The sequence below is a fragment of the Eremothecium cymbalariae genome, chromosome 5 (genome assembly GCF_000235365.1).
Source record: "Eremothecium cymbalariae DBVPG#7215 chromosome 5, complete sequence".
In the NCBI taxonomy this organism is placed as follows: Eukaryota; Fungi; Ascomycota; class Saccharomycetes; order Saccharomycetales; family Saccharomycetaceae; genus Eremothecium; species Eremothecium cymbalariae.
This window is the reverse complement of record NC_016453.1, coordinates 264,911-278,866: the sequence shown is the minus strand read 5'-3', so window position 1 is coordinate 278,866 and position 13,956 is coordinate 264,911. Positions and strand designations below refer to the sequence as shown.

General features: G+C 43.7%; 6 protein-coding genes and 1 non-coding gene across 7 annotated transcripts, besides 1 other annotated feature; 4 read left to right on the top strand and 3 right to left on the bottom strand.

Annotated features, from left to right (window-relative positions):
* Nucleotides 1–361: 361 nt before the first annotated feature.
* PRP6 (U4/U6-U5 snRNP complex subunit PRP6) lies at nucleotides 362–3,031 on the bottom strand (the record flags this gene model as incomplete). The annotated part of the gene is made up of 1 exon (XM_003646677.1): nucleotides 362–3,031. One exon carries the CDS (start codon nucleotides 3,029–3,031, stop codon nucleotides 362–364), a length of 2,670 nt encoding a protein of 889 aa, XP_003646725.1.
* A 458-nt stretch (nucleotides 3,032–3,489) lies between these two features.
* Nucleotides 3,490–3,677: a sequence feature (soloLTR fragment).
* Nucleotides 3,678–3,897: 220 nt separating this feature from the next.
* Ecym_5129 lies at nucleotides 3,898–3,969 on the top strand. The gene has a single exon. It is a non-coding gene; the product is annotated as a tRNA-Asp (tRNA).
* A 618-nt stretch (nucleotides 3,970–4,587) lies between these two features.
* Nucleotides 4,588–6,051, top strand: MRX18 (17-beta-hydroxysteroid dehydrogenase-like protein; the record flags this gene model as incomplete). The annotated part of the gene is made up of 1 exon (XM_003646676.1): nucleotides 4,588–6,051. One exon carries the CDS (start codon nucleotides 4,588–4,590, stop codon nucleotides 6,049–6,051), a length of 1,464 nt encoding a protein of 487 aa, XP_003646724.1.
* Nucleotides 6,052–6,705: 654 nt separating this feature from the next.
* On the top strand, nucleotides 6,706–7,839 carry ARO3 (3-deoxy-7-phosphoheptulonate synthase ARO3; the record flags this gene model as incomplete). The annotated part of the gene is made up of 1 exon (XM_003646675.1): nucleotides 6,706–7,839. One exon carries the CDS (start codon nucleotides 6,706–6,708, stop codon nucleotides 7,837–7,839), a length of 1,134 nt encoding a protein of 377 aa, XP_003646723.1.
* Nucleotides 7,840–8,285: 446 nt separating this feature from the next.
* MUM2 (Mum2p) lies at nucleotides 8,286–9,320 on the bottom strand (the record flags this gene model as incomplete). Its single annotated transcript, XM_003646674.1, has 1 exon — nucleotides 8,286–9,320. The coding sequence occupies one exon, from the start codon at nucleotides 9,318–9,320 to the stop codon at nucleotides 8,286–8,288; it is 1,035 nt and encodes a 344-aa protein (XP_003646722.1).
* A 996-nt stretch (nucleotides 9,321–10,316) lies between these two features.
* HEM1 (5-aminolevulinate synthase) lies at nucleotides 10,317–12,014 on the top strand (the record flags this gene model as incomplete). Its single annotated transcript, XM_003646673.1, has 1 exon — nucleotides 10,317–12,014. The coding sequence occupies one exon, from the start codon at nucleotides 10,317–10,319 to the stop codon at nucleotides 12,012–12,014; it is 1,698 nt and encodes a 565-aa protein (XP_003646721.1).
* A 533-nt stretch (nucleotides 12,015–12,547) lies between these two features.
* RTN1 (Rtn1p) lies at nucleotides 12,548–13,396 on the bottom strand (the record flags this gene model as incomplete). Its single annotated transcript, XM_003646672.1, has 1 exon — nucleotides 12,548–13,396. The coding sequence occupies one exon, from the start codon at nucleotides 13,394–13,396 to the stop codon at nucleotides 12,548–12,550; it is 849 nt and encodes a 282-aa protein (XP_003646720.1).
* Nucleotides 13,397–13,956: the final 560 nt, after the last annotated feature.

The following is a 13,956-nucleotide window of genomic DNA, read 5'->3' as shown; positions in this document are numbered from 1 at the left end:
AAAGAATAACTTCGAATAAAAACCCCAAACGTTGAATCCTTGGTATTAACACTCTGCGATATATATCCAACGACAGTTAACTCTAGAATAAAGAACTTATTCAGAAATTCCAAGCCGTAAAAACCATCAGATTACTTGCTGCCTTTAAATTTAAAGATTACTTATCTCCAATATTCTAACTAAGTTTGTACATTATAGGAACCAATAAATTTAATAGCGGTCAGTTTGGTCAGTCACGTGAAATAAAATAAAATAAAGTAATAATGTATAGGGCATATTAAACTCTATATATATACTAATAATCTATGCATATATTCATTTGTCATTTAACATAGAGCAACAACAAGGCTTTAATTGGGTATTATTTGTGATTTTTAACTTGCTGTGAGCACAGAATTAAAGTTTCATTGAGACTTAGAAACTGCGTCTTAACATTTTTAGATACTGATATCCACAGCTCACCGTATTTTGGTTCATGTTCCTCTAGAGAAGTGAAAATGAAGTCCGTATTTTTTCCAAGCATTTTCAGAGTTAGGTAGTACCAGACCCATGAATCTCCTATTTTGGGTTGATCTTCAACTGCGCGTTGAAACCATCTCAATGCTTTGTCATATTTCGATTCGCAGAAAAAACTTCTACCAATCTCGGCCAAGACAAGGCCATGATTATCAGTGGATTTTAGTGCATCTTGAAAAAGGGTTTTTTGCATTGACTTCTTGGCAATAAGTCGGATGTTTTGGCACCATAACTCCGGAGATTTTGGACACTTTTGTAGTCCCTGGTGTACAATCAGCCTTGCGTTATCTTGGTTCCCCAATCTATGTTCCATTTTAGATTTAGCTACGTACAGTTGCCACGAATTTGGATTCTTAAGTATACCTATGTCCAAATTAGAGCGAGCATTAGTAGGCTTTTGAAGATTCAACTCATCGATCTCTGCAAGAGATATCCAAAGTTCAGGACAATTGGGTAATTTTTTAACGCCATCTAAGAGCACATCTTTAGCTTTCTCAGGCCGGTTTATATCAACGTAAACTTGACTTAATTGTAGATAAAAGTTTCTACAGTTAGGAAACTTGTTTATCACATCGGTCAACGCCTTAATTGATTTTTCATGTTGACTTCTAAATCTTAGAAAGCTAACATATTTGGACCAAAGCCGTTCCTCCATATTATCTGAAGTAGCGCTTTCCTGAGATTCAATAATGGCAATGAAAGACCGCTCAGCAACATCATATTCTGATGAAGCAATTTCCAACTTGATTCTTGCAATCCAGAAATCAATATATGTCGGAAGAGCAGATATACCCCTTTGAATTATGCTTCTTGCCCGAGCAATATCATTTTCTGTCTTCCAAACCTCTTTTGAGTAAAGCAGCAATAATTTCGGATGCTGGTATATAATATTTTGATCAAATAGAATCTGCTCCCACGTGTCATATACATATTGCATATTCCCAGTTTTCTTTCCTAGTCGTATAAATGACATCCATATCATAAATTTCGAAGGTTCCCTCAAGAGCAAATATACGCAGAGAGTGCTTTTAATACCAAAATAATCATCTTCTATGCTGTTAAGTATAGTAACCAATTCAGAAGTATCTTCATGAGGTTCAAAATGCAAAGAAGCTTTGAGGAGGGCACGAACCGTTAGAGGGTAATCACCTCCGAGTTCTATCTCTTTACAATGACCAATCCAATCCATAATTGTCAATTTACGGCCTGATTTTTCCAACTCCTGTATACCGGTCGATAATAGTCCAACCAAGTTATCTTCTGTAGCGTTATTCGCTCTCTCCTCGAGTTCTGCGGCAATAATCCATAGCTTTTCATTACCAGAAAGTACCTTTCTAGCATTCTCTAAACTTTTTTGTGCACTAGAGTACTCTTCTAACTGTAGAAGAGCCGTCCATAGATCGACACTACTAGGTATTAATTCTGTAGCCTTCCGTAGTACTTTCACGACCTCATCTCTATCTTCCTCAAGTTGGACAGCGACTTTCCACAGCTTCTCACTTGTAGGAATGTTTTGCAAAGCCTTCCTAACCACCCTGATTTTATTAAATGACTCGTTTTCAAGACCAATAGCTGTCGTCCAAAGCAGCTCACTTTGACCGTTAAACTGGATCCCCTGGGCTACTAAAACCTTGCAATATGGAACATCCGACATATTGAGTCGCACGTTTTCAAGCCACACATCCTCACTTCTTGGACACTCTTGACAACCCTCATCAATCAACAGCTTCGCCTGCCGAAATTGTTTGGCATTTTCTTCCAATCGGGCCGCTGCAATCCACGCCTGAGGATTCTTAGGATCCGACTTTCGATAAGACGCCAAGACAGCCCTCGTCTTTTTCAAATCCTGTAACTGACGATCTACATCAGCTGCCCTGGTAGAGTTTGCATCCAGTTCCAGCAAATATCTCTCAACATCTGAAGGCTTTTCCTGAGAAAGATTATTAAAACTGGCATCCAATTGATGACCCAATAACTTTTCACGTTCCTCCGTTAATCGGACCAAATTCACCCCTCCTGTAAGCAACGAATCTGGTGCAGCGTACTTCTTACGCTCTTGCTGGTTCTCTAAACGCTGCCGTTTATTCCTCCTGGTAATATCCCCTGCTTCCGGAATAGCCAACCATTCCTGCTCACTCACTTGTGCCAGGTTTCTTTTCAACTCGACAAACTGCTCGCCAATCTTAGAGACTGAAACACCCCCTGTAGAAGCCATCTTATCATTTCGTCTGCTGGCCAGTCGCTTCTCAATATCTGTATAGATTGCATCTGCTTCTGCCTCCTCAACCCCACCACCACCGCTGCCTGCATTTCTCCTTGCACGAATACCCGTAGACCCATCAAACCTATTCATACCATCAGAACTACTCTTGTTCTGTATCCTAGCTGGCTGTTGGCTCCCATCAGATCTATCCCCATTGGCACGGGTTGAAAACCCGGTAGCTCCCCTCCCAACACCGGCAACATAGCCCTTTGGAGGCTTCTTATCAAGAAAACTAGGTCTAGACAAACTCATCTCCTGCCCCCCTTTTCAATTTGCCCTGGTTCTCTATTATTTGAGATGCATTCCCAGTAAGATCCCGCCAAAGTCAGGCCACACCAATATCGCCTAAATTTTTGTAGACGATTTTTTTCACCTCATCGACAACGCCAATGTATAAAGCCTTATTCGAAGACCGGCAAATAGCACCAATATATCAGTCATAGAATGTAATATATAAATCCACACATCATAATGTACTACAGGCCACGTACACACCAAACCTTCTGCCCTAAATCTATCCCACAAACATCCATCCAAAAAGCTAATTTACTTGAACGCCGCATTCCCAACTACACCATTCCCGCAGAAATCGTCGAGCAACGGGGTGTAAACTACCTACCCCTTCCTCAGAGCAAGATGAGGGCCCAGGACGCACAGCTGTGCGTCCTGGGCCCTCATCCCTCATTATTCAGAGATCTCGATCGTTTATTTTGTCGAGAGCCACTAACTTGAGGTCACGTGCTACCTGGAGTATCTCGTCACGTGCCAGATAATACTTCTATTGAGCATTAGGTACCGTTCTATAGTCTCTAATCTGGCTCAAATACCCTCTGGGGATCTTGCTGGACCTATATCTAATCTAATCTAGCTAATTTGGTCTATATAGTTTCTGTTGTCCTCCCTGGGCTTACTTAAGGCAGTCATCGGTGGTTTCATACTAACACACACAATTGTAGGTTTCACAGTGATCATCAACCTCATAGTCGTCTGAAAGTTCTGACACCCTATTTCTTAGCTTGGTTGTTGCTGTCTACTAGCTTCTCTTTTGATTTTACGACAAATTTTAAATTGCATCCACACCACTGCACATTTACCGGGTGTTACCATACCACTGGAAATCCGTGATAGTTTAACGGTTAGAATTCGCGCTTGTCGCGCGCGGGATCGGGGTTCGATTCCCCGTCGCGGAGCTTTTCTTTTTGAGTCTCAAAACAGTTACAACCGTATATAACGTTTTACTGCCCTGCATTTCTATTGTCCCCATTATTGTAGACCTTCTAAGTCGTTGCGCTTCCTACACGCTACCGCAACTGTCCATCAAAGCAGCCTTAAGTTTGGTTTACCGTAATGTTTCCCCGCCACAAGGGGAATTAGATAGGCAATAGACATCTTGAAAGGGGATGGAATAGCGGTGCTGCCATGGCAGCGAGCACAGCAATATACCGAACCGAAGTATTAGGTGCAATTGTTTTAGTGGAATATTATTCATAAAAAGGAAAAATGCGATTTGGCATAATCGATTCGTAGGAACAGGTACGTAGTTATGAGGATCTGCGGAATAAGATATGTAAGGGAAATTTTCTAAGGGGATTCTCAATATTTAAAGCACGTTTATGTGAAGAGGAGACGGAGGAGTCAATCTACAAGTCCTTTTGATTCTTCTCACTCTCACTCCCTTTCTTTTGCTCATGTTCTAGTGAAGTGTTTTTAATAGTACATAATTTTTGTCAGCAGAATTCCATACAACTGACATATAGACAGACACCGGGTATATCAAGAGATCCAAGGAGACAGAGGAAACCAGGGTAATGTTGCATAAGTTGAAGGGAGCATTCGGTAAGAAAGGAAACGGTCGTAAAGTTTCGTTACCAGATCTTCCTCCACCAGGTGAGGTGGATAGATATTTGATATATCAGAATCGTAGAAACGTTGGGGTTAATTTTGGATCGCTTTTTGTGCTAGAGAAGTACATATTTGATTCGTTATTTGAATATGGAGGTGAAGCAGAGAAAGAGGCAGTGGAAAACCAGGTCGAACACGATGGGGTTGACGGTGCAGCGGAAAAATTGCGGTCCCATTACGAGAAATACGTAACGCGTATCGATTGGAGATGGTTAAGTGAAGATGTGGGTGTGACTACGATCAGGTTGCCAATTGGATATTGGCATGTGGATAATGGGATGTTTGTAGACGGCACCCCATTTGAGAAGAACAGGAAGGTTTACTCGAAAGCCAACAGTTGGGATTTTGTTAGAGCGATCTTTGAGGAGGCTGGTAAGTATGATATTGGTATATTAATCGATTTGCATGGATTGCCTGGCGGTGCCAACAACGAGTCGCACAGCGGTGGGACAGGTAAAATGCGGTTCTTTAATAACTACAAGTACATGGATTATGTATGCAACACAATTATACCATTTATCGTGCAGGATTTGTCACCTTATGGTAATTTTGCTGGGTTGCAGGTGGTCAACGAGGCCATGTTTGACAACGAGGCGAAGGGTCAGAAGTACTACTATTCCAAGGCTATTGCAGCAATTAGAGAGCATAACCCAACGTTGCCTGTGGTAATATCTGATGGCTGGTGGCATAGCCAATGGGCCAATTGGCTAGAGGAAGAAGGACTCGACAACAATGTGATTCTCGACACACATGTGTACCGTTGCTTCTCGGAGGAGGACAGAAGCAAGGACGCAAGACAGATCATACAAGAGCTTAAGTCTACGGTTAAGTTGGAGAAAGAGAAAGTAGATACTATGATTGGCGAATTTTCTTGTGTCTTGGATACCCAAACCTGGGACAAAACAGACGGCGATCGTAATGAGTTGGTTCGAGAATATGGCCAAGAAGAGATTAGAGTCTTTAATAGCCAATCGAACTTCGGCTGGTTCTTTTGGACTTATCAGTTTGAACACGGAGATGGCGGAGAGTGGGGGTTCGTCCCCATGGTTAACAGTGGCAGCATTCCTAAACGGAGCAGAGAACCCCTTGTGGTTGACGAAAACAGAGTCAACCAGATTGTTACTGATCATATCGACTACTGGAGCGACAAAAACCCTGAAAAGATGGAACATTGGCGCTTCGAAGAAGGTCTAAGGATGACAATTAAAGATATCCAGAACTTTGACAGTTTCAACAATTCGCGTATAGGAAGAGTTAATTTCTGGAACTCTGTGCGTAGAGCACAACACATTCACAAACACGGAACAAGCAAGTGGTTATGGGAATGGGACGAAGGCTTCCGTACTGCAATAAATCAATTCAATAATTAGCTCTGCGCCATGTGACGCGCATGCATATCAAATCTGCTGTCTTATCGCTATATGCCACATTTTGAAACACACATATATAAAGCTATAAATAAAAACACGTACCTAACCATCTTAACACAAGCGACGGCTTATAAATGACTACTATGGCATTGCAGCTTAAAACATCCTAAAAACCATCAGATTTTCACCGCCGCCCTCTCCCTGTTCCAGTTTAATGAACTATTGATTTTCTCCCATATAAATCCCGACGCTTTAATTATCGTATCGCCCTTTGGGATTCACCTCAGCTTTAAATATGTACTCCACACCTCCGCTCCCTGTATAATGTGTTGCTGACGTGCGTATCTCGAGATACACTCTGTCTTGATGCCAACGATTCTTCAGTAAAAAATTTTTTTGCTCTTGCTTTTTCTAGCTTCAAAGAAAAGACTCATCGATATTAAAAGTATGAATCATTATACCATTTTGGACAAAGTACGAAGATTTGAAAAACCTTTTCGAAGCTGTATAAAAACGCAGCAAGCAGGTGTATGGTTAGGACAAGTTTGAGGTCTTGCAATCATTTTAAAGCATTTGGATTATTAAGAGGAGTCTGAGGATTGTTAGATTTATTTCCAAAGTTCGTTTTAATTAGCAAGATTTAATCGCAGGAAAATGTTTATTAAGAACGATTACGTCGGCGATAAAAATAGGCTAGAAGACTGGAGAATCAAGGGCTATGACCCTTTGATTCCGCCAAGTTTGTTACAGCATGAGCTCCCTATAAGCAGGAAGGGTAAAGAAGTCATAACCAGCGGGAGAGAGGAGGTTGTAGATATTTTAAACGGGAAGGATGATCGGCTCGTTATTGTGGTCGGTCCTTGTTCGATCCATGACCCGGAGGCTGCATACGAATACGCCCAGAGGTTGGCGGTGGTTCGTGAGCAATTGAAGGGAGAGTTGTTGATTATTATGAGGGCCTACTTGGAGAAACCGAGGACTACAGTTGGGTGGAAGGGGTTGATTAATGATCCGGATATTGATAATTCTTTTCAGATTAATAAGGGCTTGAGGATATCTCGGGAAATGTACACCAAGCTTGTAGAGTTGGTTCCAATTGCTGGTGAGATGCTTGATACAATTTCTCCGCAGTTCTTGAGCGATTGTTTTTCGCTAGGGGCGATCGGTGCTAGAACTACGGAGTCTCAGTTGCACAGAGAACTGGCATCTGGTCTTTCTTTCCCCATCGGTTTCAAAAACGGTACGGATGGCGGGTTGCAGGTTGCAGTTGATGCTATGAGGGCTGCGGCCAATTCCCACTACTTTTTGTCCGTGACGAAGCCTGGTGTGACGGCGATTGTTGGTACAGAAGGTAACGAAGATACTTTTATCATCTTGAGGGGGGGCAAGAAAGGAACCAATTATGATGAAAATGGGGTGCAGCAAGCGAGAGAGAGCTTGATTTCTGCCAATTTGGTGGACGAAGCTGGGGTCCAGAGGAGGATCATGATTGATTGCTCCCACGGAAATTCTAATAAAGACTTTAGGAACCAGTCTAAAGTAGTGCAAAATATTTATGAACAGTTAAGCAAAGGCGACCATTCGATCTGTGGTGTTATGATTGAGTCGAATTTGACTGAAGGAAGACAAGATATATCCCCCAACGGTGGTAGGGAAGGTTTAATGTACGGTTGCTCGATTACAGATGCCTGCATCGGGTGGGACATAACTGTGGAATCTTTAGAGCTTTTAGCTCAAGGAGTCATCAACAAAAGAAAAGTACTAAAAGACGGGATAGAAACCGTTTAAATGTCCTCTGGAAACTAATCACGCTGACATATATTTCTGTAGTTAATTGTATTTATTTAAATGTTCTCTTAATGGGTGCGTAACTGTTCTAAGACTAATTGTAAATACTTTGGTGAGAGAAGTATAGTATAGCGTGTGGAATTAGATCAAACAAAAAAAAATGCAACGTCCAAATATTAAAGCAAGCCCAGTTTGTTTTCAATAGTGTCTAAGGATCAGCAGATAATTAATTAATGATAATAGTAGTAAAAAAATAAAATAAAACGAATCGACCTCTTCATGATTGAGATGATGTTAAAAAGAAGTAGAGAATATTCCGTCCAATGGTTATAAGTAGTACCGACGCAGACAGATACAACAAGAAAATGAAATAAAACGGCAGCAGTAATAATAAATACAAATAAACCAAACACACACATAACGAGGATTCCCCTTACGCATAAGCTCTATCTACCATTGGCAGTGCTATTTGCAGTGCTGCTGTTATTATTATTGTTATTATTGTTACTGCTGTTATTAGCATTATTATTATTACCCAGCTGTTTTTCAAGTTGCTCAACCTTACGTTGCAGGTCATGATTCACCTTCTTCAACAATTCCAGCTCGATGTGGGTCTCCTTGGACCTTCCGTAGCTCAGTAACTTCGCCATCTCTTGGTTTTCCTTGGTCAGCATTTCCAACCGCACAACCATCTTGTGCGCTAACGCCTCCTCATCGTACCGCCCAAACCTGGTTACAGAATTTGTCGGGTTCAACGAGATTGCTGTCATTATACTCTCCAGACGCTTTCTGGTATCCTCCAACTCTTCGTCCTTGCGCTTCAAAGATGTCGCCAGCTTGTTAAAAATAATCTCCAGGTTCGTAGGGATCTCGACAGGCGTCTGGTCGATATCCAGGGTATGCTGTTGAAGCTTACGCTTCTGCAACTGCTGCTCATGTTGCTTGAACGTCAGTCCCTGGTTGAAAATACTCTTCAACTTGGTAATCTCGTCCTCTAGAGACTCGATCTGCGTCTCCTTCAGTTGCAACTCAAGTCTGAGCGACTCCATCGAATCCAACGAGTTCTGCGACGGATTCGACTGCTGACTCGAAGAAGTCGTCGCAAATGTAGTGTTGAACCCGGAAGACGACTTCGCAGTATGCCCGTCCATAATACTCGTAGTGGTTAGCGTCCCCGCAGTAGATCCATTCGCCGTTCCCGCAGGATCAATAGACACAATCGACGACGTCGCAGAAGAATCCGCGTTCCAATACGAAGACCCAGCTCCACCACCAATCGACTGTTCAAGACTACTGCTGCTTCCCTTAGATTGCTGATGGTGCAGCGCACCTGAGTGCGCTGCATGGAAATGATTCTGCTGCTGCTGCTGCCCTTGCCCCTTCTGCTTCTGCTGCTTCTTCAACGAATACGCAGGCATCGAAGAGGGTGCGCTTAGAACACTCGTCGTCCCTGAATGCGTCGCGGTCCCGCCGCCACCCATAAACGTACTCCCTGCCGCCTCCCCAGACTGCCCAACCCCGCCGCCATCTCCAAAATTCAAATTAGCAAACGACGCATCTAGACTGCTCTGATGATGCTGCTGAATATCAACCGCCCCAGTTAGTAACCGAAATTCAAACCATCGAATCTCTTTCTGCCTCTTCTCTTCATTCCTCCTTCAATCAATATTATTAATCCTGCTCTTCATCCATAATTATTAATTGTAGGCGAAAATAATGAAACATACAGAAAAAACCAAAAAACAAACTAAGAACATACAAACAACATAAACCCACTTGAATTCATTTCTCCTGGTTGGTATCCGGTATTACAAACTTATATATGCTTTTGCTTCCTTTGGCCAATCCCCCTATCTGCCACTGTTTCAAAATCGAACCGCTCTACTTGCCACTTGGTGTTTATTTAGTATACAACTATATTTGGTTATATATCCTTTTTAATTACTGTTTAGATCCATTAGGAAGGGAGAAGGAGATCTATTGTTGAAACAGGAACGAGGTTTTGGAACGGTTGTAACAGAGTCTGCGGGGGTAGCCGGATACGAAGCACGTGAGGAAGCATCATTACCCGGTCCGGCCGGGTAATGATGCTTCCTCAGACATGCTTACGTAAACCTTCGGATCAGATGGACAGCGACCGTGGCCGGGTGACGCGCCGGGTGACGCGCTGGAACCGACAAATAAAAAGCTTGATTTTGATTGGTCCGTGCTGGCTGCGCAGGCCGCCGGAACTGGGCCATGCGACGGGTTCTGTAGCCCTCTTTGAGAAGAAAAGAAAGGACATAGTTGCTTTTTGTTTTATTAACAAAACTTTTATAGGATTTTTATTAGTATTGCATTTGTTAATTGCAGTCTCGACATAGTGTACATTCGCTTCTATTCGTTTGTTGTCGGTGAGGAGAGTCGATTTGTATATTCATTTCAGACGTTTAGTGGAAGGTATCTGATTCGTGGATAGACCAGGGCAGGCAATTAGGATGGAATCAGTTGTTCGAAAGTCTGCGAAGCTTTGTCCGTTTGTTCGGAAAGCGTCATCTTCTATGCAGAATGTCAAGGCATTGCAGTCGGCAAATCTATATGCGATGGCACTCAAGTGTCCGGTGATGGGACGTGCATTTGCTACTCGGGGGTATGTGAGTGCTTCCACGCCAACGGCGGCCGCGGCGGCCACGGCGGCGGTGGTGGATGTGCAGGATATGCCCTTAGGAGTAGGCGCAGGAGCGGGTATGGTTGAGCGGGGCAGTCAGGAGGAGGCTTTTGATTACGAGGGGCTGTTTGATAGTGAATTGGCGAAGAAGCGGGTGGATAGCTCGTATCGGTTTTTCAACAATATCAATAGATTGGCCAAGGAGTTCCCCCGAGCGCATAGGCATGAGGAGGAGGACAAGGTTACTGTTTGGTGTTCGAATGATTACTTAGCGTTTTCCAAGAATGAGCAGGTTATCGATGTGATGAAGAAGACTCTGGACAAGTACGGTGCTGGCGCTGGTGGTACGCGGAATATTGCTGGCCATAATCGGCATGCGATGAAGTTGGAGGCAGAGTTAGCAGCTTTGCATAAGAAGGAGGGTGCGTTGGTGTTTTCTTCTTGTTATGTTGCGAACGACGCTATTCTTTCTTTGCTAGGCCAGAAGATCAAGGACCTTGTCATTTTCTCTGACGAGATGAATCATGCGTCCATGATTGTGGGGATCAAGCACGCGATGTCGAAAAAACATGTCTTTCGTCATAATAACTTGGAGCATTTGGAAAAACTTTTGGCCATGTACCCTAAGTCGCAGCCGAAAGTGATTGCGTTTGAGTCTGTGTACTCGATGTCTGGTTCCGTTGCAGATATCCGGAAGATTTGTGACTTGGCGGAGAAGTATGGTGCATTGACCTTTTTGGATGAGGTTCACTCTGTGGGGCTATATGGTCCTCATGGTGCCGGTGTCGCAGAACACCTTGACTTTGAGGCGCACCGCAGAGCTGGTATTGCGTCCCCTGACCAGCGCACCGTCATGGATCGTATCGATATGATTACTGGCACCTTGGGCAAGTCTTTTGGTACTGTGGGGGGATACGTAGCCAGCTCCGTCAAGCTCATTGATTGGCTCAGGTCCTACGCGCCAGGTTTTATCTTTACTACATCTTTGCCGCCAGCTGTGATGGCAGGTGCGGCAGAAGCAATCCGTTTCCAGCGTTCCCGCTTGAACCTTAGACAAACCCAGCAAACCCACACCGCGTACGTCAAAGCAGGGCTTCACGATTTGGACATACCTGTACAACCGAACCCTTCACACATCGTTCCGGTTCTAGTAGGTAGCCCGGAACTGGCCAAGCAGGCGTCCGATATCTTGATGGAAAAACATCGTATCTATGTGCAAGCTATCAACTTCCCAACTGTTCCTCGTGGTACCGAACGTTTACGTATAACTCCGACGCCAGGACACACCAAGGATCTTTCAGACGTCTTGTTGGAAGCGTTTGATGACGTTTGGACTAGTTTACAACTACCAAGAGTCAAGGACTGGGAAGCCTACGGTGGGCTGCTTGGTGTGGGAGATCCAAACTACGTTCCTGAGCCAAACTTGTGGACGCAGGAACAGTTGTCGTTGACTAACGAAGACTTGAACCCCAACGTTTTGGCGCCTGTAATTGACCAACTCCAAGTGTCATCGGGAATCAAAGCTTGAAAACAAATGTAGAATTAGAGAAAACAAAGAAAGGGCTACGTATTTAAATCTACATGGTCTTTTGCGAATTAAAAAATTCGAAACGCTTGTCCACGTTTTTCACCCCCGACCCGATTCGCCCAATATGTATATCTTTTATTTAATATTATTATGCTGAATGTGATATGTATAAATACACACATATATTTATGTCTTGCCATGTATACAATTTAACGTTCAGTTACTGGTGACCACACAAAAGGGGGTGCCCACCTGCCACACGCAGAAGAATAAAAACACAACTGGCTGACAGGCGACGGGAACACCACGAGAACCCTTCACAATTAACGGTCGGTAAGGAGTAGTAGACGAAAAAACGAAACGACTGGTAAAAACATGATAATGGGTAATAGCATAGAGAATACGGAGGAGAGGGGAGGAGGGAGGTGAGGTGAAGACTGGAAGCCTCGTTAATTTGTTTTTTTATCTTTTTTTATCTTTCTCAACGCAGCAAGGACAGAAACAAGGAATGCAAGCTACATTTATACAAGCAATTACAACCCAACAGATTCCTTCGTCTCCCTAACATCCTGTTTCAACTGAGCAACATTTACATCCACATCCTTCGTCACAGAAGCAGAAACGTCTGTGGCAGGAACAGATGGGAATGACGCAGATGTGGTGGTCGCCATAGAAGGCTCTTCCACAGCACCCGCACCAGCAGATACCGGTGCCGTGGCCGCTGGGCCTGGACCTGAAGCATTTGAACCACTCTTGGAACCGCCTAAAGCAGCTGCCCCCTTAGGAACCAAATACTGAGAAACAGGCCCCAACCGCTTATCCAACTGCTCCATGTAGGGCGCAGCCTTCTCAGAAGCAATCTTCTGCAACTCAATAGACTTCTGCTTCGCCAACACAACTCCTTGTTGCACCGTACCATCGATTTCCTTCTGATACGTCTTATACACAATCGGTAAAGTAAACGTTGCAATAACTCCAATGAATACCAACGTCCATAACGACAAAACAGACACCAGCTTGTGCAAAACATACAACACTCCGGCCGCCTTAAACGACTGCCGTGGCGAAGCAGCAAACACCAACCTCCTCACATGCGCTTGATAGACCGGAAACTGAACCAAAAACTCTTCAATCTTTGGCCTCAACATCCCCACTATATTAGGACACTCCTTCACCCCATACTTAGTAGTCAACCCCTGCCCCAAAACTAACTTCGACACAAACTCAACCGTCGAGTTAACAAACAAAATCGAGTACCCAACCTTCAAGAAAAACGTAATCAGATTCACCTTCTTTAAAACCAACAATAAAAATAACAGCCCTCCAAAAACCTTACCTGTTTGAACAGGATTCTTCCACAACAACAAATCACACGATGCCATCTCGCTCACACTCTCTGTTTTCTGGTATATTCAGAAACGATCCAACTTTAAACTGCTTAATAAAACCACCCTACCTATAGATAGAGATAGATGTATATACAAAAGACGAGTAGTGATTGGATCAAGAAAGAACTAGAGAAAGAAAGAACGAAAGAAAGGAAGAAGGAGAAAGAGAGGGATTAAAAAATATTACGGGAAAAGATTACACGAGAGAAAAAAGAGAAAAGATACCCAGATTGATAAAAGGAGGGCTTTGGTCCACGGAAGTTTCCGTAATATCCCTTGTAACAAGAAAAACAACGAAACAAACAGGAAAAAACAGGAAACACAGGAAAACAACAAGGGCTGCGAAGCAGCGAAAATGCGTGCGTGTTTTTGGCCGGCGGGACAGATTGGAACGGGGCCTGGCTGTGCTTGTTTGTGCTTGTTTGTTCTTTAGTTCTTGGTGAAGAAGCTGCTTCCTTCCACGAAGCTGGGGGTCGGGGGCGCGGGAGGCGCGCGGGGATAAGACGCGTGCGGAGCGGCGATCTGCGGTTTAGCGTGGTGCTTGGCCAGCGCAG